The 27396-nt window shown below is 41.2% G+C and overlaps 1 protein-coding gene across 1 annotated transcript; it reads right to left on the bottom strand.

Moving 5' to 3' along the window:
- Positions 1-2656: 2656 nt before the first annotated feature.
- On the bottom strand, positions 2657-20331 carry sdc4 (syndecan 4). Its single transcript, XM_083972332.1, has 5 exons — positions 20047-20331; positions 5808-5997; positions 5529-5572; positions 5224-5422; positions 2657-5098 (listed from the first exon to the last, which is right to left on the bottom strand). Exons 1-5 carry the CDS (start codon positions 20098-20100, stop codon positions 4947-4949), a joined length of 639 nt encoding a protein of 212 aa, XP_083828458.1. The 5' UTR covers positions 20101-20331; the 3' UTR covers positions 2657-4946.
- Between the last annotated feature and the right edge of the window lie 7065 nt (positions 20332-27396).

Below are 27396 nucleotides of genomic sequence, written 5' to 3'. Positions count from 1 at the left end.
ATCTCCTATCCCTGTCACCTGTTTTAAAGCAGCAGTATGTAACTATTTTACCTTGATGATAAAATCCAAAATCATTTTGATGTTTCATGATTCAACAGGGACACAGCACCTCTGGCTCGGCTGATATTGTAATTTTCACGTTGTAACTGTAACTGTGACTTTGCTTGCCCGCCCAGCACCCTCTTGACAGAACATTCTCTTGTGTTCGGGACACCAGTGACCCGTTTTCAGGTTTATGCATACAAGTACCATATACATTTGTTTATAGCATCAAGGCTTTTTGACTTTGTCAGGAACCTCTATCTAAACAAAAACAAAAAACACACAACTCACAACTTGTATTTATAAGGGAATTACACTCTGCAAAGATAGAGGGACCTGGATGCCAAAAGGTTTCCTAAACTAGAATAAAACTGATCTTTAATCCTGTAGACAGCTCTAGAAATACTGTGTTTCTGTCACCTCATGTGAATTTCCGGACCAAAGATCTCAGTGGCATTTTCTAATTCTCTCATTGTACAAAGCTATTTTCATACATGTTTTTATGACCTGGTCATTCTCTTTAGAAACCTATAACTTTCAGGACTGATTTCTTTGTTACTTCTTGTGCAGAGAGGTCAGAGGTCAGAGTTGGTTTCAGAGCGGCGACCCCGAAGGGAACAGGGATTCAATATCATCCTCAAGAGACTGTTTCATATCACGTGTGTTTGTGTGTGTATGTGTGTCTGTGTGTAATCCAAAACCACTGTGATAACTTGACTTGATAACCTCCCTCTGAGCTTTGTCTATCTCAACTTTCCTCTTCTGAGACTCACAGCTGATGTGTCTTCACTGTTTCACCACGTCCAGCTCCATCTTCTCGTCCATCCTTTGTCCATGACAACAAAAGGCAGACAAAGAAGACACAGGTAAGAGATGATGGAAAGAATACAATACCTAGTTTTAAAATGGGCACAAGATATTATTTATATAGTGCTGATTCCCAACAAAAGTTATCTAAAGGCTTTACTCAAATAGAGCAGGTCTAGACTGTCTTTTGATAACAGTATTTACAGAGGGCGAACAGTTCCCATAATACTCTTCAACTGTGGCAGTAAACGCTAACATGAAGCAGGCAGGATATCAAAATGTAGGCTGAGCTAATTTTTGATACAACAGAATCGAAACAAGGATAGCTAAGCATCATCAATTTCAGTGAGCGAATTAGCACGCAGTATACTATATATATATGACTAATCTATTAACGCTTGGTATACATTGCAAACATGTTTTAACATGTTAGCATCATGATGCTGACACTCTATGGTTGATTTCTGATCATTTGATGATTTTACCATCTGTAATTAACCTGCTTTCACCTGCAGGACAGACCATCAGGAAACTGAGCCGTGACTCTAATCCAGAGTCGAGAGTTAAAGCTGAGATGTTTGAGATACATGAGCCTGCATGTGTTTACTCCTCAGTCCTCACTCTCCTGCAGCTGGATTAGGTTACTCTTCCACTTCCTATTCTTACTGTTAAAGTAGGAAAACAAACAAACAGCCACTGCTGTGACTCAGAGTGAGACAGTAACAGCATTGTTACTGTCAGCATTGTCTGTGTGAGAAAATGTGATGTAATGTGATGTTTCTCCTCATGAAATTACTGGTTAATGTGACTTCTAAACTATAGAAGAGGCAGCACGGAAAATAAAAGAACAGGACAAAGACAGCATTTTAAAATGTTAATGTGCATAAAAATAGCTTTATTTCCGAAAAATCAGAACCTGCATGCAGAAGCCAATGATTCATTGGCTTCTTCACTCCATTGGTGATTCACATGTGATGTTTGTGACATTAAGCAGCAGAACATACAAATCTCTCCCATGTTCACCAGCCAGACCTGGGCCGACCACCCGTTCCATATCCAACACGCTGGAAGGAAACATGTAGCAGTGTATACATGATTAAATGTTTGTTTTTGTGGGAGGTGAAGGACAAGATGTTTCTCTCTCACGTGAATTTTTCCAAAAACACAAATTAGCATTTGTGTTTATCGCCCTCCCTTTTGGCTACAAAGCAACAAAATCCTACGAGTAACCGTCCCAGGTCTGCGACTGACAACATGGCTCATCGGTACCACATCCCCTGAACAACGAGATGAACACCAACCACATAAGCAATCCTTCTACAAACAAAACAAACAAAATAAAAGAAAAAAAAACATAAATACAAAAGCAAAAAACAAAAAAAAAAGTCTAAAAGATAAGAGAAACTCTTATCACTTAAGTTTCAAAACTATTTGCTTCTGAAAATCTCAAACTAGTGTATATAAAACTTTTAAAATCACATATACAACAGCTTAAAAAGGGGGAAACACCCCAACCTGAAAGAAGGCAATAAAATAATTTGACAGTTAAATTAATACAAAAAAAAAAAGAAACAAGTTGATCTACTGGAGATAAAAAAATAAAACAAAAACACTGGAGAACAATGAGAGGAGGTGAGTTAGTATTAGCATTGGTAGTATCAAAACTCATTTACATTTACAGTAAATCACAGAACGTTACTGCTCAGGGGGAAAACAAAAATAAAACGAGAAAAAAAAGACAATTTGGCATTTAAATATTTGGTAGATATTGTTTGTTGCCAGGATGTGGCTAAGTACCAAGTTAATATTTATTCTTTTTTTTTTTTTTAATGTTTATTTTCTTATGTAATGACTATATACAAATCCTTGGTAGACCAGTCTGTGTGCTTCCAGCTTCAGCTAAGAAATGTGAGCATTGAACCTTTTTCATCATGGCTTCAGCGATTTGCTCAAAGACCTCAGAGTGAGAATAAAATATCAAACGAACAGCAACTTGTTGGTGTAGCTTATTGAGAAAGCATCAGCCCCTCAAATTAAAAAAAAAAAAAAAAGAAAAAAAAAGTAACTACCAGTTTCTCAGATCAAAGAGCTTAACGTCTCTCATCACTGGATAAGTGATCGATAGGATTTATTGGATCCATGATTGATGAATAAAATGTTTCTAGAATATGAGAGAGAAGCTTCACTGATGGAAAGAGGCCGAGTTAAAGGAGCAGGCCCAGGTTTGTTTGCAGAGGAGGAGGCCGATACCAGGCTAACGTGAGGCTAGTGTTAGCCTAGCTTAGCACAATGACTGGAAAGAGGTGGAAACTTCTGGTCTGGTTCTGACTCGTTTTCTTTTCAAAGTCTGCAGTGAGTGTAAAAAATAATATTATGTTGGAAACCACTGTATGTAAAACTGTAAAATGATTGTAAATCCAGTGTGTTGTTAACAGCTGCATTAACGTCGTACTGAGGTATTGTAAATTCACTGTGATGTAAAGTTATTCTAAAGGTCGTGTGCAGTGTTTTTGTCTTTAACCATCATTAACACAGAGACAGTAACATCAGGAGGTGCTGGTCCGTTCCGGGCGGAGCCAGGATAGCAGTTTCCACCCGCTTCCAGTGTTTGTGCTAAGCTAAGCTAAGTAGCAGCTGGCTGTAGCTTCAATTTGATCTAACTCAGTTAAAAAAACAAACAAGAGAATGTGTGTTTCCTTTTAAACCAGAGTGTTGGTGTGAAAGAGCAGCTCGGCATGGTGTCGAGTCTTCACTGCCTTCACAGATGACTAAGCTGTGTGTGTGTATGAGGAATGTAGGTGTGTCACCCTGCAGGAGCTTGCTGGTTCGCCTTCACCATAATAACAGAAAACAAGCCCCAGAGGCACGGTGGTAATTATTACAGTGGTAAAACATCTTCCTTTTTGAACTTCTCTTCCAACCTGGCAACGCTGCATTCACCTGCATGACCCGGGTCATACAGTATTTGCAAAATTTTTTCCGGATTAGTTTAGCTTAGTTATCTGGTGCTACGTGCCAGATGGGTTGGGACTTTCCCTCCTTGAGGAGATAGAGAATATGCCAGACGCTTTAAAGGAAAAGTCTGCTTTTTTCTTTGTTTTTTTTTTGTTTTTTTTTAAAAAAGGTTGTTTTAATGAAGTTTGAAGAACATGAGCTGAATCATTTGTCAGTGCTCACTCAGCCATTTGTGCAGATTTTCATTAAAAACAAAAAACAAACCTAGTTTGGCCCTCTCTTATGTTTTAGGATGAAAATAAAATCAGTTCTAATGGATGACAGCATCAAACCAGCTTTCTGAAAACTCTTTTCTTTCTTTAATAGAAAAAACTGAAATGTCTTAAATCTCTCTGCATTACAAGGAGTTTGTTTAAAAAAAAAAAAAAAATTAAAAATCAAATATAAATGTTCACTTAACAGTCATTTTCTTCAGTCGTGTGAAAGGCTTCAGTCCAAAAGAAAAAAAAAAACAGGTGAAGAGGAGGAAGAGGAGGAGGGGAAATAAATAACTGGACTGTTAATGTGTACCATACAGAGACAAATATCATTGCACAGTGTTAGTGTTTCTAAACTGGAAATTGGAGGAAGAGAAGAAGAGGAACAGAGAGGAAGAAGAGAAGGAGGAGTTTGAGTCCTCAGTTTCCAAGTTGTGTCATTTTTTTTTTCCAACATTGGGATGAATGATAAAAACAAAAACGATGCACTGCAGCTGAAGTCGTCCACTCCTGTTGCTCCTTTTTCCTTGTTTGGTAAAAAAACGCCGAAGAGGGACAGGAGTGGCAACGGAGCCTCTGATTGGTTAAGAGAGCACCAGTAATATTAGCACACATCAGGTAGGAGGAGGAGGAGTCAATCGATTGCGTTGTGTTGTCGGGGCTTCTCTCCTGATTGGTCAGAGCGTCACTCCGCTGCACGGTCAGAGGAACAGTTACAAGGAGGAGGGGGAGGTATCATGATGATGAGGCACTGTGAGGCCAGAACTGGCCTTGATTGGGTTTTTAAGAGGTTTAAAAAGGGGAGTGAGGTGTGTGTTTGTGTGTGTGTGAGGTCAGGGTGGGGCTCAGAGGGCGGGGGGTCAGGGGGTCAACGGAGGTAAGGGTCTATGCATAGATCTCTGTGGTGGGGGCCTTCTTGTAGATGGGCTTCTTCCCCAAGTCGTAGCTGCCCTCGTCCTTCTTCTTCATGCGGTAGATGAGCAGTAGGATGAGGAGGACAGCAAACATCAGGCAGACGGCTCCGCCCACGATCAGAGCTGCAAGAGACAGGAGGGGGACAACGAGACGTTAGAGTGGAAAAGACTCTACCTCTGTGTTTACTTTGGTCGACTGAATCTTCTCTCTCAGTCCGACATGTTCACCATATCTAGTTCGTACTGACCTGCCAGGACCTCCGTCTTGTTCAAGATGCTGTCTTCACTGGTGTGGGACATGAGGACGTTGATGGGGTATTCATCGTTGGTCTTCGCCTCGTTGCCCAGCTGGGGGATTTCGTTCCTGTTCTGGACGATGTCCACCTCGTTGATGGTCGGTCGCACCGGCAGCTCCATCTCTGGGATCTTGTTGTCGTTGGCGTCAGGCTGAGGGTGAAGAGAGGAGGAAGATTAAAACACCACCTTGATAAACTGACGTGTAAATGGACGCTAAGCTTCAGTAAATGTTCATTAACAGCTAGAGACAACTCACCATCACTGACGTCTTGGAGTCCATCTCAGGAGACTCAGTTGTTGCTGTGGAGAGAGGCAAATTCTTAATTTAATCTCTTGAAAATAACAATTTCGAATGTAAGATCCATAGTCACACAATAAAATAACTCATTTTAAAAAGTTTTTCAAAGGTCACTTGGTTATTTGTACAAATAACTAAGTCCAGTTGCTTTCGATTTAACCTCCTTTGAAATACTATGACCTGGACAAATGAGAATATGCACCGGCTCATTTTAAAAAGGTTTTTGTAGGGACTGACCTCCATCTCCAGACCCAGAGAGCTCCTCGTCTTCGTACTCGTAGTAGTCGCTGTCGTCGTCTTCATCATCATCTGTGAAGCCAAAGTCGGAGCCGTTTGAGTCTCCTGACGACTCCAGGTCGTCCCGGTGCGTCGACATGCCGACCGTCTGTGTGGTTTTCATGGGCATCCATGTCTCCGTCTCCCTGACCTGATGGGACATCAGACACAGGACCAGGGGTCAGAGGGACGCAATACGGAGCAGCTTCTCAGGGGGAAAACAGTGTCGACATTTAACAGGCCAGCACTGCTAACGTTTGCTAAAGCGGACGGAAATGTGTTTAGAGCAAACTATGGTAAAAGTCAGGGGTTAAAAAAATAAGACTTGACCCTCTGGTGCCATTAGAGGATTATGACAATAACAAAATTCCTGCAAACACTTTCCATGGCGATCCAGTCCATAACTGTGGTGATACTTTAGTTCACAGTGTGGAGACCTGGTCTGACTAATCAGAAACACCTCCATCCTCCAAAAGAGAAAAACTCATTAGATTCATTTATTTCTGTAGCTCCACCCTCAGCTTCACCAACAACCAAAAGTAGCTGCTGATCAGCAACCAGCCAAATCACTGCAGCTCCACATGCTGCTAAGAGAATAAAGACTAAGACAACAACACGGGATCATGATAAAGTTACTTGCCAACTCATCACTGTCACTGTAATCACCATGAAGCTTAACACAATGTAGACACATCCACCTCCTTTAATCACATTAGCACACTTAATTTCATTGACCATTTGCTCAGTAAGCAGTGTAAATGGGATTAAAGCAACCACACACACACACACACACACACACACACACACACACACAGGCGTGCACAAGCACACACCCATCAGCCTAATTATCATTACAGCACAGCACATGCATACGATTAATCAGCATTAAGGAGGCCGTGGAGGTAAAACGAGGTGAGAAAAGTTTAAAACCACCTCATTTAAAAGTCTTTTCATTCCATTAAGACACCACAGACACGGTGTCTTCAGTTGATGTCCCAAGTCTGTGTGAGTGTATATAGTAATAGGCTATATCTTGTTTTCAAAGTGGTTTAAACTAATGGAGCTAAAAAAGCCAAGATGGTGGAAAAAAACAATAAAAAACAGATGGTTAATAAACCAATGTAGTGAAGGAAGAACCCTTTCTGCCATAACAAAAGAAATGGGCAATTCATTGATTAGCCGATTATTTGAAAACTTGTTCAACTGAATATTTCAGGGCTGGTGTTTGACAAGATTAAACATTTACGTTTTTCCGTTGACAAAAAACACAAAAAGACTTTTATTAAACTAATAAGTGACAGATAAAGTGATTTTAAATAATTGTTACTTGGCTCTAAACATGAGCACCTATTCGTATGTTTTCTACTGGTGTGACTGCAGGCCGTTACCTCGAGGCCTCGTCACAGCTACTGAAGCCTGATTGATAACAGAGAGGATCACATGGAGACAGATGGTGATTTGTCTTAAACAGAAAAGTAGAGAGACGCTGCAGAGAAGAGAGGAAGAAAGAGAAACAAAGATTTTTCTTTCTTCTGCTCCTCCAATGAAAACTTCCATTTACGGAGGAGAGAAGCCACAAACCACAATGGGAACATGCCTGGGCATCCCACAACATCCTCATTTGCAGACACACACACACACACGCACACACACACAGATTGAGTTGTGTTGACATCATGAGTTCCCCTCATAATTACTTCCATCTGAGTCTTGTTGGAGGGAGGGGGGGGGGTCTTCATTTTAAAGGGTTAACTTGTGGTAAAGCCTGCTCGGGGCCCCCCAGTATTATGTGTGTGTGCTCAAGTGCTTGGCATAGTAACCGTGTGTGTGTGTGTGTGTAGGTAATCCTCCCTGCCTTTACAATGTAACCTATATGAGTAGGGGAGGGGGGTTTCATTGTGACTGCACAGCACCTTGAAACAACGGCAACCATTTTATACTGTGACTCCTCTTCTTTACTTTACCCAGAATCCTTTTCATTTCTGTCTCAGTGTGTGTCTGTGTCCATTTCCAAAGACCTAATTATGATATAAACAGGCTCCCTAAAGTGGACGTTGTTCAACACTGTAACATATTTCTACAGATTTACATATTACTTGAATCTTTAGACAGTCATTTCAACTATTTATTCATAACTACTTTCAGCAACTTATCCATAGTCATAAATATTCACGTATGTTCACTTGTTGACGACTTTTCGTGTTCTACTTTTATTTCCCTGACAAATAAAAATATGTCATTAATTTAATATTTCATAGAACTTTAATTTCTTATTAATGAGTTGTCTAACAGGGGAGCAAGTATTCCTGGTTGTGGATCACTGCTCCATTATGTCCTCATTTAAACCCACAGGGGAGCTGTGTGTGTGTGCGCGTGAATGTGAGTATGAGTGTGTGTCTCTCTGTAAAATGGTGACCGCCAGCTCTTCATTTCCTCGCTACTGTGCAGATGAAAGTGGACTGCTGCCGTGGCGAGTTGGGACAAGCCCGCTGAGTCACATTAGAGAGAATCACACTCATTCACACAATAATGTGGATTCATCAGAGTCACTCACGTACAGCCAGCATGACTCATTCAAAAACCTCTCAAATCTTTCCCGTAACACTAATATTTCACTCCAGCAGCCCCTGAGGCCATGTTCTTCTCTCGGTCTGAGACAAAACAGATTTAAAGAGCCTGAAAACATGTTGTTTACTGTAGCTGCGTGGGGCTGTTTGCTCATTCAAGTAACTGCAATCACACACACTCCGGTTGAAGCAGATTATGTGTCTAAAGTTTACAATAACAGAAAACGAAGTGTTTCCTGCTTTCCTAGTAAATATTAATTCCTCACTTCAACGTCACACGTTCTGCTCACCTGAAACAACTCACTCCATTTGAATAAGAGGAAATGTTCCACCTGAGCAGTCCTAAATGTTCCCTATTATGAGTAACATATTTCTTAAGCTTCAAAAGGAAATTGTCAAGAAATGATGGACCTGTAAAAATTTTAGTTTGTTCTTCATTAATCATGCATATTATTAAGTTACAGTCAAAAAGAAAGACAACGTCAGACACCAGAGAAGCCACTGTGTTCATCCCCGTCAGTGTCCTGTATTGTCAATAACACATCTCCTGGTCTTGACCTTTTCACCCCCCCACCATGGTAAAATGTGGCTGTACATCTATACCCAGGAGAGCTGTGCTCAAACCGACTGGTGGCTGAACAGCATCATGTGCTGCAGGCCTGTCCCAACAGGCCAAAACAGGGGAGGGGAAAAATGTACATCAAACACTGAGGGACTTCTGGTATGTTTTTGTCATGTTAGTGTCAAGCCATGACGGCAGCTGCTGATTTTACTATCAGATGTTTCTATATTCTCCCAAGAAGCAAAGCCAGAGTGGGACACAGGCCAAGTTTCACTCAGTCCACAGGACAAAAAGTTCACTCTGCTCTGACCCTACGATGTGTTCAGGGATATCAGGGCCACGACTGAACGGAAGATGAGACCAGATGTCGAAGCCGAGTATCGCAAACTCTTACGGTTTATTGAAACCCTGCAGGAGGGTGGAGGGAGGCCTTACTGTACAAATAGAAGAAATATGTGCTGCACAGAGTGGCAAAGAGAAAGCAGAGAAAGTGTCTGAGCTGTGGTTATGTAACCAGGAGAACATGAAACTCAGCTCTCACATGGTGATTTTACAGCTCGTCTGATTTGTTAAACTCAGGTCTGTTCGGTCGTGACGGCCTGCTGCTCAGGTACTGGACTCTGAAGCTTTGGACGACTTTCCCACCACAAGATACTCAAGAAAATATGAAAATTTGTTCGGTTGCAGAAGCGTGATGGAGAACGAACTTGAAGTGCGTTGCGACAGTACACTTGCACTCACACTAGCCAAATAATCCGTACTTTAGGGGGCAAACGTGCTTGGGCACAGTACGATTGCCTAGTGTGAGTGCGCCCTAAGAGTCGGAGTCACTGCCACACATGATCTCAGAGGAGAAATATTCTGTTCAAAGCCTTAATGGACTCAAACTGTGGCTACGTGTTTCACAGCAGAGCAGTGTGGTTCAGAAAAAGCCACAAAAGTCAGACCAAACATCCTGGAGGAGAGATTACTGAACAACAACAAGAAATACTTCATGTGCAATACATGCACAAGAATAGGCGGCAGTGATTAGTGCTGCTAAAAGCTCATGATTAATGTGCTGCAACCAAATACGTCACCATCCTGTCGTCCATCAGTGGCTGAATATTTCTGCCTAATGTGGCGGATGTGGACTGGAGCCAGTGACTCTGAGAAAAACAAATGGTCATCACGTATCCAGTCCCCCTTGAATTGCTTTGAATTAGGCTAATACTTAGAAACATAAAAAAAAAACAAAAAAAACAATCAAACATAGAGCTTGTTCTAACACTTTTTCATACGGCAACTTTCTCTCATTAAAGTAAGTGCGAGGTTTTGACTGGTCTGGATGTTCATTGTATTAATATGTAATGAGGCGCGCGCATTGATTGGACGCAGGAAGGACAGAGCCGGAATGGTGGCTGGCCCAATGCGCTACATGCAGGCTGTATTGGAAACCACATACTGAGAACCATATTTCCGTTGCCGGCGTTGTACAACAACAAAAAGCTCTTCAATTTCCAGGGTACGAAGGATTCAGCCTTCATTTGATCCGAACTCCTGATTTTAATTTAATCCCACATCAGACAATGACACATGCTCTTAAGACAGTGATTATCGGTTTGGATCAGCTTTTATCTGCAACTCATGCTGCACCACAAAGCTCCGAGTCATCTCACGGCCAAACAAAGCTCCTCTTTGTTTCTTTTAATGAAAGCCTCTTAATTACAGAGCTCATTTCAACTTGCTGTTGCAATGAGCTAGGAAACAAACCATTATGTTTTTTTTATTAATCTGCATTAAAAAACCAGTTTGCCTCAGGAGTAACTATGAAGATAGTAAAGGAAAAAGGTTTTTTCTTAAAAAAAACAAAGCAGATGCCTCCAAAAATTAAGCCAGAAATAGATCATGTTAGGCTCTGATAGAATTAATCATTAGATTAACTGATTTATGGTTGCAACTGTTTTATGTGATGATAGAAAAAATGGCTGCCTTCTTGGTTATTATTATTGCTGAATAGTAGCTAACTGTAGTTCCTAACGGATTTAACAGCTTTTATCGGATAAAAAAATGCTAATTTTGTGCTTCACTCATGTTTGTGTGGTTACATGTAATAAACTAATATTACAATAGTGACACTGACTTTAAGATGCAGACTCAACATTCAAAGCCTCCCTGCAGCTGGTAAAACCTGAAATCCTGACACTCTTTACACCTCCGTCCAGGCTCTCAACCTTGTTTATCCTGCCAATCTCAGCATGGAGGTCCTAAACTTTCGAGTTCCCTCAATTGTCCGCATTCACTGAAAGGCAGTCTGTCAAGACACCCGCCACCCGGCCTTTGGGTCTGTCCCTTCCATTGACGCCGAACAATGCGGGTGGACGCCTCGAGAGCATATCAATGACCAAGGTAACTGGGGATAAGCCTCCAGCAGCCTCCCTTCATTAAACTGGGGAAACAATCCCTCCATCTGCCGACACAGAGAGAGGCATCTGTTCCATTCACACAGCGGCGTGGAGGTGACGCGGAGTATGAAAAGACAGAAAAGAAACACCAGCATGGAGGAATGTGCTTCCTTATTCTTTGTCATGTCCAACGTCTCCTGACCTTTTTCAAGAAGAGACAATTATTGTTGTTTTCTAACCTCGTTTCTTCTTTCTTCTTGGCAGCAGCCAAAATACACTAGGAACGGAGTCTGGGTCTAAAGTGCTACTCTTCCCTTTACCTCCCCACTTTTCACTCCCTCTTCCCATCCTGTTTTTCAACTCCCCCCTCCCCCTCCTGCTGCTGCTGCTGCTGCTGGGTGATACTTGAACCAGCAGGATTTGCACCGTGTATTGTGTCGCCTGATCTGCTTGTAAGATGCACTTCTGACCCCCTGACGTAACTCTGCAAAAGGGGACACACACACACTTGAGTATAAGGCCTTTGGTTTATGGATCCAAAGGGCCCCATGAGGCATGATCTATAATGGGATCATTGCTTAGTTAAAATCATAAAGTTGATCCTCTGCACAGTCACAAACCGCCGCTCACCAGGCCAGAACATGACCGACTGACTCCTTCCTACCTGGGCTTGTCCTTTGATAAACACCCACAGCATTGCGTAGACATTTACCTTTACCTCTGACAGTGGAGCTCTGGATTCCTTCTACCTATGCCCCCATCTATCTATCGCAAAGTTTCCACCTACCTACAACGACATATGACACGCAGAGAGAAGTCACAACATGCAGATGTAGGACAGGCTTCAATCAGTGTGTGAGAGACACCAAGTAGAGAGTTTTCAGTGTGTAAATAAACATTGGTTTCATTTCTGACCCCGAGAACAAAACGCCAGTGATAAAATATTGTACAGTTGAAGTTCACTTTACCCAATTGCAGATACTGCACTATAAAAACCAGGAAGTTACATGGTTCAAGGTCATTTAGAAGCACCATCACAATTGCAGTGTTTGCTCAGTAAAACAATTGAACATTTGTATTAAATTTGATTGTTTGTATCAAAAACTAATTCTGATCAAGTGAAGCTTGCTTCTCACGCAGTAGTTAAGCTCTCACATCCATCCTAGTGACACAATTTTTCAAAAACAAAACAGCTTAAATAATTTAAATTATATCACACTATACATTTTTAAGATTGTTAGATTATGCATGATATTCTGGGGTTAAATATAAAGTAACATGGAGACTAAAATCTGGCAGCTGAACAGATATAAAGCAGACATCTGATCTGAGTCAGTCTGAGCTGTTTTTCTTTATCACAAAGTCAAATATTACTGAGTGGAGTGAGTAATGTTGCAGCGTTTCACTTTGACAGTGACCCGGACCACTCGCCTCCTGTTTGACTGTTCATTTCCTGACCATGTCAGATAAGACGGAGGCTGTTCAGACTGGCCAGCTGTGCAACAGACAGCAGTTATTCAGCCTCTGCTGATAAGCCTAATTGAGTTTTGATGAGCACCACCTGAGGGACAGTCCTCGGTTTTATCGTTAATGGCCTTTTATTGGTCAATCCCTCCCAGCAAACGAAGCCGCGCTGCCACGTCGATCGGACAGTTCCCGTTGTTATTACCAAACCCATGACTGACGGAGAAATAAGCCCGACGCCTGAAGCAAGACGAACTTGTACAGAAACCGTGCCTCTCTAATGTCTTCACTACTCCTCCGACTTCAAAACTCTTTGATGTCACTCCCTCAGGCGGGCATATCACTGCCTTGGATCAAAGACATTACAGCCCAATAGACTAAATGTAAGCTGCTGAGGAGTTATTATCAGCCCAGGGATCGGCTTCAGGCCTTAAATGGCAGGAAGTAGCCTAATAAGAAAAAGGCAGGAAAACAGGAAATATCCATCTAAGACAAATAACTTGTGTGCTTAATAATAGAAGCATGAATGTGAACCATTCCAGTAAACAACTGACGTATTTATGCTTTTTAAGGTTGAGAGTGTCCATTTATTAACAGTGGAGGATTAGTCACAATAACCTCCATTCATTTCCAACAAGGGGTGCTTAAGTCCACTCTTTAGCTCACATGGCTGTGGGTCACTTCCACTTCTAGTTCATGGTTCCAGTCAACAACCTTCAATTTAGCTTCATTCATACTTCCATTATTCATTTTAAAAAAAAGACACAACATGAACAAGTCTCATCTCGGTTTAAATTACAGCTCAGCTTCTCTGACAGCCGTTAACATGGTGTCAATGTTTAATCAGACATGATTAGCCTTTCTGTCTGTGTTGTTGGTTAATCTTCAACTTCATCCAGTAGATATCAATGCTTGAGTTGTCTGGCTCACAACATGAGCAACCATGTGCTCTTTAGAGTTTCTTTTGCACTGCTAGCAAATAGCAAATTAGACTTAGCTCACAGTTTCCCATATTGTGCTCACTCTAAGCTGGGTTAACTCACTGCTGCTTCATATTTGATTGCATCAATCTTCTCAAGTAACTACTCCTTTTGTGTGTACGTGTCCGTCCAAAGTTGCGCAAACCCAGGAATGTGCCTCTCCATTTGTGTCGGATAAGAAGCCAAGGCCCTGGCCACACGGTCGGCCACTACATTCCTGTCCTGTATACAACGCAGCCGAGGCGCTCGACGCACACAGAGAAACACAATTAAAAGGTTTGGGCCAAGCCACCATGAACTCCTGTTATGGTGCTTCTAGGTTCGGGGTATGAAACCAGCTGCTGCAATCACAGCACCAAGCATGAAGAGGAAAACAAACATTATCAACTTGTTTTCCCTTTAACTTACTTCAAGTTTACATAGCTGGGTACTTATGGGAGAAGATTAGGCATTTTTATCCGTTTCACAACATGTGGCATCTCTTTGCTAAATCCAACTAAAAATGTAATCCTCTCAAAGATAACAGCAGCGCCATCACTTCATGACTGACGGAAACATGTGGTGCAGACACACACAAAGGCCTAACACTAGCACAAGTTAATCAGAGCTGAATTATGTGGATTTGAAATGGACAAGGCCGCCTCTGTTGTTGACAATAGGTTTAGTGACTGTGGTGGCCACATGGGCCGGCTGAGTGAGCCACTGGTGGTCCGATGTAGAGAGGTAAGACCTCACACACTCTGATACACACAAGTGCAAAGACAGAAAGTGACACAGGGACACGTACAAACACACACACACACACACACACACACATTACTGCTGAGCCACACTTGCATGTGCACGCACCCACACGCACACCACATCAAAGACATACTGTATTATTGAGACACGTTTGTCAGGAAGGATGTCTGAATAAGGGGAAGCCCTCATACCACCCAAAAGCCCTTTAAAAGCCGCTATTATCTCTGGTGGCTTTGTGTATGTGTGACACGCTAGGTCAATTTGGTTTTGTTTGGTTGTGTATGTTTCCAGAGAACATCAGAGGAGTTCTACTTGATGCAGTCAGCCTATACCAAGGAAAAGCTGCAGAAACCACAGCAATGAAACAAACCTCAAGTCGTCAACTAACAGTTCCTCGCAGAACAAAAACACCTCAACATCACACACAGACACACACACCCCCCCCGAGATGCACAAAACTTTCAGCCGTAGGGCGTCACGTTTTGATTATTAGATTTCATACTCACCCCCCTTTATCTTTTTTTTGAAAAGTTGCATACATCTGTTCTGCTTTGGGGAGGAAAAGAACCACAAAGTGCATCAGTGCTGATAGTTGTTAACAGTCTGGCTCCAGGCCTGGAATAACCATCTGTCAGGAGTATGACAGTGCGTTGGGGGACCTATTTCAAACCGCCACCCTGCAGGCTTGGTGATACATTTCCCAATGGAAACACAGTGAGGATCATATTCCATGTTCTGCCGTGGGTCTCTGGAGTTTTGCTATTCCATCACAAAGCCGCAACAGAAACTGGTGCTAGTTTCCCAGGCTGTCGATGTCAACAATGCACGGTAGGTCACATTATGTTGTTAGGAGGGTTGAAAATCTGATTATAGCAACACAGGTTGAAATGAATAAATCAGTTACAGGTGGAAAAAGATGAAAAGATGTTCAAAAAAAAAATTATACTCCTAGACAGCAGGAAAGTGGATAGGTGAAACTAGTCATCAGTTCCTGCTTCAAATCACACACACACACAATCTGAAATCAGTGCTTTGTCTGTCTTTAAAAACTCGCAAACAGCCTGTGTGTTTAACTATAAGCAGAGCCAACACAAAGAGTCAAAAAAAAGAGTTGGTTGAAAGTGATATAACCAGAAAAGGAGGGGTTTTATGGTCGACTTCTGCCCTGAACGTATTCATATAGTTCCCGTTACAACTGCCAGAATATGTAGTGGTTGAAAGGGGGTGGAGGGAGAGGCCGGGCAGAGGGGGGGGAATCAGATTCTCGACTGCTCTCCATCAGAGGCAGGAAAGACAAAAACCTCCTCTCTCTGTGCCAACATTCCTCGGACCAAAGGGATTTTATAGACCAGCGGACAGCAATGCAGGAACCATTATTACATCCTAGTGATACTATTTATCATGCTCCCTCTTTCTCTCCCTGCTTTCCCCACGTTCTTTTCACCACACGGGCTTTCAGTGCACCCTATCATGCAAAAGAGACAAAAAAAAACTTCCTTAAAAAAAAAAACCTGGCTCATTCGCGTGCAAATGATTTGGGGGGGGTCTAAATGCAAAACCAGTGACATTCCAACAAGATATAACAAATGGATTCAGCTCAGGGGCTCCAAAGGCAACAAGCTGGGGTTTGGTGGTGCAACATGGATTAACTCCAGGCCAAAGAGGATTTTTTTTTTACCCTGATTAACCACCAAAGTTGTTTCCACAGGCACATTTGGTAAATGAAGCTGCTCTGACGCTGCCAATTGAAATAAAAGCCAAACTGTTTGTAGATTTTTTTTTTGCCCCTTCCATCTAAGCCTTCCACTAAAGTTATGCAAAGATTAGTAGATGGAATTTGAGAGGTGGTTCAAGGAGATAAAACAGCTGGTGATGCTAATTAACCAGTCAAGTGCCATTAAACCATCCGGCACGTCAAAATGATGTCACTATTTGCGTCGCATGTTTCACACAGAATTAGATTCAGAGGATTCTGTGCATCATGAATGATAGGCACACAGAGATAGACAGGGATGGGCCATAATTGTGCTCAATGCACTTTTACAGCTTTACAATGACATAATAGTTTACCCATTTGTCAATGGTCAATGTTGAGATATCAATATGAAACATAGTCTGCATCCTCCATCATTTACCATGTCTGTTCCCATTGCACTTTATCAATACACAGCACATAACAGGTATGTAATTAATCAATCCAAAAGCTCTGTCCTTCCTTTGTGCACTCTCAACATACAAAAACTTGCTTTTCCATCTTTAACCTTCAGCCGATACTTTGTCCTCAAGGACCTGCAGTGACTTGTGTTCCCATAAGTGGCCAAACATGGGCAGAAAATGCTGAGGCCAGTGGAAAAATACCACGAAGAACAGGATTTGTTTGTCCTGGTCTATCTTGGACAAACTGATAAAACTGTGTGGAGCTCAGCTGGCCAGAGCTCAGCAAATCAAAGTGGTCAACTTATTAAAAAAAAACACTGTGGGTAGAGACTTTGTTAAATGAAGCAATAACTTCCCAGAATTAGAAAATGATATGTCTCCTGGCATCTAGAAGGCTGACTCAATCCATTGATAAAAAACATTCCAATCATGCCTGTGGTTCCGCGGAGAAGATCCCTTTTTTTGCATTCAGAGCACGCACCATTGTCAGGTATTGGAAACATTGTTATCGATTAGCTGGGAACGCCAAACCCACATACCAATAATGACCTCAGTGGGTAGAGAGAAGAAAGGGCTGGAAGGAGGGAGAGGAAGGTGGAGGGAAGGATTGTCATAGCTCAGAGGCTAAGTATCCATCAAAGGAAAGTTCAGAAAAGAGAGAGAAAAGGGGGAGAAGGGCTGCCAAGGCCTACCAAGGAATGAGAATTGATCACATGGATAGCAAAGGACAGATTAGGCAAAGGCCAAAAAAAAAGAAAAGAAAAATTCATTTAGGGAGCAAAAAGAACAAGAAAAGACTTGAAAAATCATAATTTTGTGGGAAATCTGTATACATATCCATGCTGGGTTAGCCTAGAGCAGAGTAGTGTCCCTTATGAAAAGGCCCCTGGGCCCTATTGAGATCCCTCCAAGTGTGCAAAATCCCAAAGAGGGCTGGTCAAGGTCACCAGAGGTCACATTCCAGAAGGGAAATCAAAAAAAGAAAGAAGAGAGGGTAGAAGGGAACGGGAGGGGACAACAAGATGAGGCAGAGTGAGCAAGCAGAAGCTACATGGCTTTGAGGAATGTAACAGATTGTAAAGGCGAGGTGGAGCCAAGCGACCAGCGTGTCGTGCCTGAAGACCGCTGAAGTTCACCCCCTCATTTGGGGATTAGTGTCCCCAGCACTGCTGGCTTCATCGTGGGAAATTTCCATGCGTCACAATATGTCACACTGAAGCATGCAACACTCAGATCTATGAAATGTTCCTTCTCTGTTTAACCACTTAAAAAAAAAGGCAACGCTGACTTTATACCAGAGACATGAACTCAATCCTAAAGTGACTGGTGAAGTTAGATATTTACTGCCGTTTCACACCATCTGCACTGACCAACTGCGCTGACTGGGAGGGCAGGTTGCATGTGTTTGAGTGTGGGTGGCATCCAGTAGGCTTTTACTAGTGCCCCAGACATCACAATTACAAATCAGTATTCAAAAGCTGAAGGGCCAAATGGCTGCCATCAGACCAACAGAATAAAGTCTGCTCAACTAACACTCTCAAAAATAATCAACTTACTCTCAGTTACTTTGCTTAATATTGAGTGGATTGATTCCAACTGTAAATATTGATTCAGGCCCATGTATTGAGTACTCAAAGGTTTAAACTAAATGTAATAATAACCTATGCAATGTGAATAATGCACGTACACACAGTTAGTAAACACTAAGTTTCTACGACTATTCTTCAAAGATGTGTTGCATGCAGACTTCAAAATAGAAAAAAGGGTTAACAGAAACTATAAAACTATAGTTCCTGATCCTTTCAGCTCATCAATACCAGAAAAGAAAGAACACCCATCCTCATGCCTTATACAATCCACAGAAAACCAGAAAATATTTACATTTAAGAAGATGGGAGGAGGACTCTTTTTAATTGATAATCAACTATAACAATCAACTGATTGTCACTATAGTTACCAATGTATTGTTGCAGCTCTGTTATTCATCTCTCCACATTTGCATATGCCATGTAAGTGGTTACAGGCACTGTGGGACAGTGAATGACTGTTATAGCCAGGAACCCACAAATTTCAACTGTGTTTTGTACCAAACTGCCCACCAACACCACACAGGCCACACACACACACACACATCACATGGCTGCAGCATGGGGTCAAAGCATGACTTCTTTTGTAAACTGGTAATGGAGAAACAAAGCTTGGGTACAGAGGAACAGAGGTGCCAGTGCTATGTGAGCAGGAGAGAAGTGATATAAAATGGAAAGGCCCACACAAACAGAAAACTGTAAACTGCCAAAATGAGGATAGGGCGCACCCTGAAAATAATTACAGTGCATAACTCTCCAAAGTCAGGAAAACGACTGGGAAAATCTCCAGTGCCTTGTGAAATAACATCAGTCAGCCATCTCCAACACAGTGACGCTCCTCCACACACAAATTCTTCTGGTGTTAAGTCAGCCCTTTTGCTTTTCACAACACAGCAAGACACTATTTTACTTATCCCCAAGCTATCAGTGGTTCCCAATGAAGCACTCTCAGTAGGGCATATACCATACCAAACATTTACTTCTACTACTAAGTCTCATTCGAAAGTGATACTTACTGTAAACTAAGCATTAATGTTGTTAGTATCCACACCATGATTATATGGGCCATAACACTTCGCAATAATCTTCAATCATTTTGTAAACCAAATAAACTGTGAGAACTGATCTTAACTGTGATTTACCATTCTTTTCTGATACTAAATTGGCTGCATTTGGGGGAAAATAAGGCATTAAAACCTTATGAACATTCACAAACTTGTATGGATCTACATTTCGGCTATGTGTTGAAGGTGTATGGCAACTTTCGCTCAGGATAATTGATCAAAAGGAGCAAGTAGAGCAGAAAAAGCAGCCCCAGATGTCCCAGCAATTGGCCCATCAGAGGCAGGAAAAGTGACTTGCCAGCTTCCCCCATCGGGGCCTCATACTGGATAATAGCAGCGGTCTACAGATGCCTCAGTGCGACCCTCTCTCCCCCGGCAAACACTCTCTCACTGGACTGGAGCTCTTGCCATGAAGCTAAGCAGCTAACAACACCGGGGCTTTGTGGACCATCCAACTTATCAACTTTGTACAAAACCAGACAAGTTTTCCCGTTGGTCTGATCTCCAGTAAAAAACCTTCAAAACTCAGCGTCCACTTTCCCTTTGAAGCTAAATCAAAGCTAACTCAGTAGCCTAACTGCTAGCCTAGCATAGCTGGCGCTGCCCAAATGGGGAAAAACAAAACAAAAACACAAGTTTTCCCAATTAAATTTTAGCTCATTTGTTCAGAAACGTGTAGTGAGACAACTTACCGACTCTGAGAAAACGGAGGCAGACAGAATCAACACAAGGCAGAGGTGCAGCATGGTTGTCCTTTTAGTTAGCGTTAAAGTTTCTTTTAAAAAACAAAAGTAAAGTCTTGATATAAAAGCTGCGTTAGCTTAACTGGGATTTAAAAACGAGACAAAGTGGTGCCAGTAACCGAATCTTCAGGTTCAGTTTGTTTTCGTGTCTCCGTCCCAAAATATAGTCCAACGGAACAGCTCAGGTTGTACACCTTCTTATCACCTTGTTCGTTTATCTTGTGAGCTCTTTCTCCGGTGTCTCGTTCACTTAACCGGGACTCCGCAAGCTCCGCCGCTTTATATAGACCCTCAACTGTCAGCCAATCAGCGTCGAGAGGCGGCGTTTTACGCTCTAGCCTTCTACCTAATTTACGGTAAATCCGCTCAACAAGTGGCCACGCCCCTAGCGACGGCACTAAGGGGGAGGGCCTTTCAAAATAAAGGCTCATACCATTTTACACAACTTCAATGACGTGATGACTACTCAATGTGCTAAACTGATGTATTTCCATTCGATTCTACTTTGTATATTTAGGCTACTGCTTTTACTTTAAAGTTTTACCAACTCTTTTGAAAATTCAATTAATGTAATAGAAATTGAAACAACTCATAGGGTAAAATAAATAAAAGCTACTACTTTTAAATATTTCACTTTTACTAGGCTACATACATTAGGGATCACAGTGTCTATATGTGTCTCCTATGTATGTAGCTATGTATGTATGTAGGATATAGGCTATCTATCTATCTATCTAGTCTGTCTGTCTAAAGATCTGAAGTTGCCACCATTTTACTGGTTTGTCTGCACATTAATTACAAAATAACAAGTTAGTAGCCTAATCATACAGTATATAATTTGACACTCATTCACAGGGTGTTAATTATATATTGTATATTATTAAAGCAGATATCAGCTTCACGGCCGTTTCGGCTAATGCTGCGTTCAAGGCAGGCTTTTGAAACTGTAAGTTACAGCTTCAAGTCACAACTACGACTTGGTAGCGTTCCAGGTAACCCGTAGCTCGTGTTTTTACCATCCTGTTGTCTGTGAAAGTTCCCTATAACGGCCACTCGTAACTTCCGACCCGTGAACTCGTACCAGATCGAACTGGTATGACTTCACAGGAAGGAAAAACACAAAGTACGAGTTTCTTTGAACGCACCATGAGTTAGCAGCCCCCGCCCTTGTCAGGCATCAATTGGTCCTCGTGCTACGTTACCACATTCACGCGCATCCCTTGGCTGCACACACAGCCCTTCATGCCGTTCTCTCTCCTCATTGGATAACACTTGTATCCCACAAGGAAAATTTTCTCCTCGGGTTACAGCAGAGCAGAGTGACGGAGAGACTCGTGTTTAGGCTGAAATACTTCATGTAAGTGATTGCTGACGGAAAATAGGACTATTTAGGACTTATATTAACAAAAACATTCCACTGATATCTGCTTTAATTATCACTGCCTTTGGTGGTGCAATGGACTTTAATTGAAAAGTGTCTTGATTACTCTCGCCTCAAAAGGATAAATGAACAATATCAATATGTGTAAACATTATTTTGAGTGTCCACATACTTTTTGTCCACACCAGGCACGGTAGAATATCAAGAAAGTAGCCTATATAGAAAATGTGTTAGAGTTCGTCTGATATTGATGCCACAGCGGTGAAATCATGGAGTGGGGTGATAATTAGGCTACTATCAGAACTGTCTTTGCATTGGGTAGCGTGTAGGCTTTCGTTTTCCGCATGTTTTTCCCGTAAAAGGGAAGCTGCATGGTGCCTCTGGGCTTCTGCTGCTTCATGGAAATTCTTCGACTGACGACATCTTCCGGTAAAAAGTCCCTCCCCCCTTTCGCTCTTTCCCCTTTTTCACTTTCCCCACATCTGTTCCCCTCTCTCGCTCTCTCTCCTCTCTGGACTCTTCCAGACTAAAGCAGCTGATTTTATTGTGGAAACCACGTCCGTCACTGTCACCTATGTTTACCTGCTTATCATCTCCACTTCGTTTCATCACCTCTTGCATCATAGACGTTTTCGCTTTTCTTCCGCAGCTCAACGAGACACATTGTTATGGTTTTGATTTAGGTGTCGATCATGTGACCATTTACAGTGACATCACCTGAGATGCTGTTTGTTAAGTCCTACTGTGTTATTAGCGAGTGATCGTTGCTATAAATAGCATTGCAACTACAATTCTATTAATAGTCACACTATATTATCCGTTTTTATTTGGTGTTTTCCTTATTTTAAAATGATTTTTAATTTAATTAATTATATTTAATTAATTAATTTCAAATACATTTTTAGTCAGTAGGGTTCTTGAGTAACAATGTATATATAAGTTATAGGCCTAACCTTATGCATGTAACTGTATCCTAACAGATAATAATCAATCAATCAAATATACAAATGATGAAGATTCACACACTTATTACAGATTATAATGATTTATGACAATTTGTTAGTATTTTCCCTTTTTACTCCCACAATTTTGAACATACAATTAGCCTATTCTCACCTAACAATAATAATTATAGTTGAACATAATTAAATATTTGTCAAATTTTGTTTTTCAAACATGGTTTATCAAGAAAGAAAAAAGAAGGCAATAAAATGACTTATAATTGCCTTTGTTTATTTTGTATTTGTCAGCATGTGTTTGAAGATATAATTTAGGCCATATTATTTCATCTTAATTGGTTATCTATAATAGAAAAAAAACATTTTTAAGAAATCAATATTTGAGCCCATAAGCTCAAATATTGAGCAACAATGTATGCATTTGCATACAAAAAATAAAGTATAGTTGTTTTTTTCTCCCAGCGTATTATAGGTATAATCACTTGATTTATGTCCCCCTCCTATAATTAAAATTCTCAGTTATTTCTGCACATTATGATTAAATTAGGAGCATTCAGTTACTCTCATTAGATGATAATGACGATGACTATTAAAAATGATTACTTAAAGCAGAAGTAAGTGGAATGTTTGTGTTAATATAAGTCTTATATATCTTCTGACAGCAATCACTTATATAGAGTGTTTGGTCCGAAACACGGGTCTGTCAGTCACTCTGCTCTGCTGTAAGCTGAGGAGAAAACTTTCCTTGTATCCTACAACCTTTATCCAATGAGGAGAGAGAACGGCATAACGGGGCGGTCCTCTCTGTGTGTGCAGCCAAGGGATGCACGTGAATGTGGTGACGTAGGGACGAGGGCGGGGACTGCTAACTCCATCGGCTGACAGGAAGTTAGCCAAAACGACCGGATCACTTACTTCTGCTTTAAGTATTTAGATAAAAGAGGAGGACAGAAAAATATATTTTTGGATGATGACCACTGATCAGAATCAGTAGATGTACATGTAGCTACATATGTAGAAATGTACAAATATCATACCCTTACATGTTTCATGGCAACATCCTCCTTGATATAGAGCCATATGTTATACTTTTCAGGTTAGGTTAAATGAAAAGAACCGTTTTGAGCTGTATACCAGTGTCTTTTGTTTGCATTTCTGAGCGACACCACTGAGTTGTGAACCTGAACCTAGTGAATTCAGCTGTGTGTCAGCTCTCCACCGATTCACCAGTTTACAATTAAGTTACCACTGGCACAAAACATGAGCAATTTGCCCTTTCAGTTATTTTGCTGTCACTATTTGACTGAGTATCAGACGATGAAGCAACACAAGCAGAGATAAGAACTTATAAAACACACACACACACACACACCAGACATGCCCAATTACAACATGCCTTTGTCTTGGGTTTTGTGTGTGTGCGTGCGTGTGTGAGTGAGTGCGTGCGTGCAGCACACCTCAGGGTTAGACAAATAAGTAAATGTGGCACACCTTGTGAAGTTGAGCTCCAAAATAGTTTTGTTGTGGGTGGATTGTGTGCCAGTTTAAAAGAGGAAGTTGGAGCTTTCAGCTTTTTCTCACCTGGTTGGTTACACCTGCTCCACAGACACAAATGTGGACTTTCCCTAGTCACTATGCTGTATAAAGGAAAATGTCACGCCATTGTTTTCCCACTGACATCAACATCCCTGTCACAGTGTGATTAATGGCCGTGTTTACTAATGTTACAGTGACGCAAATCTCGTCATGGTGATCTGATACTGAAGGAAGAACCAACATAATTAATTTAGCTCAGGATGTATTTACAATGTCTACAATAAAGTAGCCTATGTGAGGCTGTGGGTCAGTGTGATGTATGGCTGTGTGTTGGCATCCAGCTGTTCATTTTATATAGATCATCCAACTTTATTGTCCGTATGCAGGGAACAGGTACAAAGCTTTTGAAATTGAATGCAAAAGTAGAAATATTTACACATAAGTGCAGGTTAAAAGTAAGTTTAATCTGCAATAACCATTCCTTGAACGACTTTTATACAAATAAGAAACTGAATATGAATATATACGTATATATATCTATATGAAATAGAATGCTACTGATACCATTAACTACAAATTTAAAAAAGCTATCTCACAGTTACTGAGGGGCTCATGCAGGAGTAAGACCATTCAAGCATTTAAACACATGTTTTTTTGGAAATCAATCAAATGTGCAACCCATAAGATTTGATACTTAAGTAAAATGATCACACAGGATGATAAGAGAATCAGATTTACCATCAAAGCTCTGAGCCTCTCTGAAACAATGGCTCCTTGATTACCAACAGAAGCAGCTTCTCCTTTTTCCAGCTGGAGGCAGTGGATTTTCTGTTCCCTGAAATGAGAACTGTGAGATTTTATCAGATTTCACCTGCAGCCAGATCTGTATTTAAGATTACGTTAAATTCATGGGCTGATTTACAGTACAGTGTTTTACAGTAAAACACTGTTTCCAGGTGACGGTTTAATGATCTCAGAATAGGGCTTTTTAATACAAGAGCCCTGTAGATGAGGTTATGTGGTCACTTTATGATTAAGCTTCTTCCTGTTAATTTAACACACACGAACTGGAAGCTCCACTCGCTTTCACCCTGCAACATATCAGATTAACAGCTGGATAAACAAGATAATGCAGGTAAATTCCCCTTTCAGACAGAGCAGGGAAAAACCAGGAACGTGTGTAAGTGTGTGAACATGTGTGTGCGTGTGTGGCTGATTTAGAGAAAGAGATGGATTCTCAGGTGACAGGTAAAATCCCTATTGAGGTAATACTTAAAGCAGAAGTAAGCGGAATGTTTGTGTTAAAGGGACAACGAGGAGTTTCTATTCGGTTATAAAAAAGTCTCACGTTAATGTGGATGAATCTCCGCTACCCACACTTGTTAATGGGCCCATTTTCGATAAATATATCGTTCTGTCTCTATCGTTATTTTGTTATTATTAGTGGTGGCGGAGATGCTGGTCGAGCCGACCAGCGTTTTTTACTTTCGGTTTCGCAACGAGTCATGAGAATAACGCAGCTGAATCGCCGTTTATGGTCGGAACTACGACGGTATGTGAACCTCTCTGAACCTCTGACTTTAATTCTTGATGAATGAAAACATGAGTCCGTCTTGCGCCGGTCAAAAGAATTTTACGGTGCACGCGGAGGCTCATAAATGTAGTGTGAAAACGCTTCGCTTTTCCAAAACTCCTCGTTGTCCCTTTAATATAAGTCTTCAATAGTTCTATCTTCCGACAGCAATCACTAGTTTTTGGTCTGAAACACGGGTCTGTCAGTCACTCTGCTCTGCTGTAAGCCGAGGAGAAAACTTTCCTTGTATCAAGCCGGTGCATATTCTCATTTGTCCAGGTCATAGTATTTCAAAGGAGGTTAAATCGAAAGCAACTGGACTTAGTTATTTGTCCTTGTATCCTACAACCTTTATCCAATGAGGAGAGAGAACGGCATAAAGGGGCGGTCCTCTCTGTGTGTGCAGCCAAGGGATGCGCGTGAATGTGGTGACGTAGGGACGAGGGCGGGCACTGCTAACTCCATCTGTTGACAAGAAGTTAGCCAAAACCACCGGATCACTTACTTCTGCTTTAAGTAAAGTGTGTGTATATGATGGAAAATTAAAATCATAAGGGTTGATAACATAAAATAAAAATAATAAAGAACAAATAGGTTTTTTATTACTGTAACACTTTATCGTTGCAAGCCAATTTACTAAAAGCTGTTTATAACAGAAGGGACAGTTTTGTCAAAATAAAATCTCATTACATCAGTCACACATATGGGACTCTCCAGCTTATACCTGTGGACATGATGCTTCTGTATGCAAAAAATAACACAAAAAACTCATTATAGCTGTATAATAACTTAACTTAACTTCTGACACAGTGGGCTGAAACCTGCTTAATTCAGGTGTGACACCATTTGACTTTCCAGGTAAATGAAATGAAGCATTAGGCAACATCAGGAAACCTGTGGGCTGGGAGAGCTGGAGATGAATCATTAAAAAAGCCTATGAATCATCATGTTTCATGGTTTTCTTATTTTCTATTTTTCATCTATTACGTAACAAAAACAGGGCTCAAAGAGGAATAGTGGCACCAAGGGCTCAGCACACTACAAAGTAAGACAAAACATATAAAATACACAAATTCAGAAAATAGTTTTGAAGCACGACAGAAGTGTTTCTGGAAACACAAAAAAGTGACTGACCCAGCTAGTAGGCTACATGTTCTGAATCGTGTGATACTAATGTAATAATAAATCACACAAACTCTTATTATTTTCTACGGAAGCGCATTGCATTCACTTGATAAAATAAATTTTAGACACCTTATCTCGTAATTACGAGATCTTTTCTCGTAATTACGAGATCCTGATGTCGTAATTACGAGATCTTTTCTCGTAATTATGAGATCCTGATGTCGTAATTACGAGATCTTTTCTCGTAATTATGAGATCCTGATCTCGTAATTATGAGATAGAGAAAAAGGAATATCTATAAGGCCGCTCTTGTCTCAGTCAGAATCAATGGTCCATGGTAGTGGATAGAGCAGTTACCTCTCACACGGGAGACTGAGGATCGAATCCCGTGGTGGGGCTTATCGTTTACATGATGTTTTTTAATTCGGAATTAATTATTCTGAATTAAATAGTTTGAAATTAAAATATTCTCCTTCGAGTTTACATGGAAATAATAATTCAGAATTGGGGTTAACATGGAAAACACATTAAATCGCCTTTATTTAATTCTGCTTAACGTCCGGGGGTCGGGAAGCGTTCTGATTGGACAGGGGGTACACGTGTTACGTGTTTACGTCTACCGGAAGAAAACAAACTCCATTCTCAGTGTGTGAAGTGAACTGAGCTGCAGCCGCGAGCCGCTCCGCTGCTCCTGAACCTGAAAGTTTCTCCTCTTAACTGCCAGG

The sequence above is a fragment of the Trachurus trachurus genome, assembly GCF_905171665.1.
Source record: "Trachurus trachurus genome assembly, chromosome: 5".
Lineage (NCBI taxonomy): Eukaryota > Metazoa > Chordata > Actinopteri > Carangiformes > Carangidae > Trachurus > Trachurus trachurus.
The sequence above is the reverse complement of the archived record's forward strand: the minus strand, read 5'-3'. Positions and strand labels throughout refer to the sequence as shown.

What these genes read in the sequence shown, in the direction of transcription:
- sdc4 (XM_083972332.1), bottom strand. Translation starts at nt 20,100, where the DNA reads ATGCTGCACCTCTGCCTTGTGTTGATTCTGTCTGCCTCCGTTTTCTCA. An exon ending in CCTCCGTTTTCTCAGAGTCG is followed by an intron (nt 5,998 to 20,046) that starts GTAAGTTGTCTC and finishes ATGTCCCATCAG; the next exon opens with GTCAGGGAGACGGAGACATG. An exon ending in CAAGACGGAGGTCCTGGCAG is followed by an intron (nt 5,099 to 5,223) that starts GTCAGTACGAAC and finishes TGTCTCTTGCAG; the next exon opens with CTCTGATCGTGGGCGGAGCC.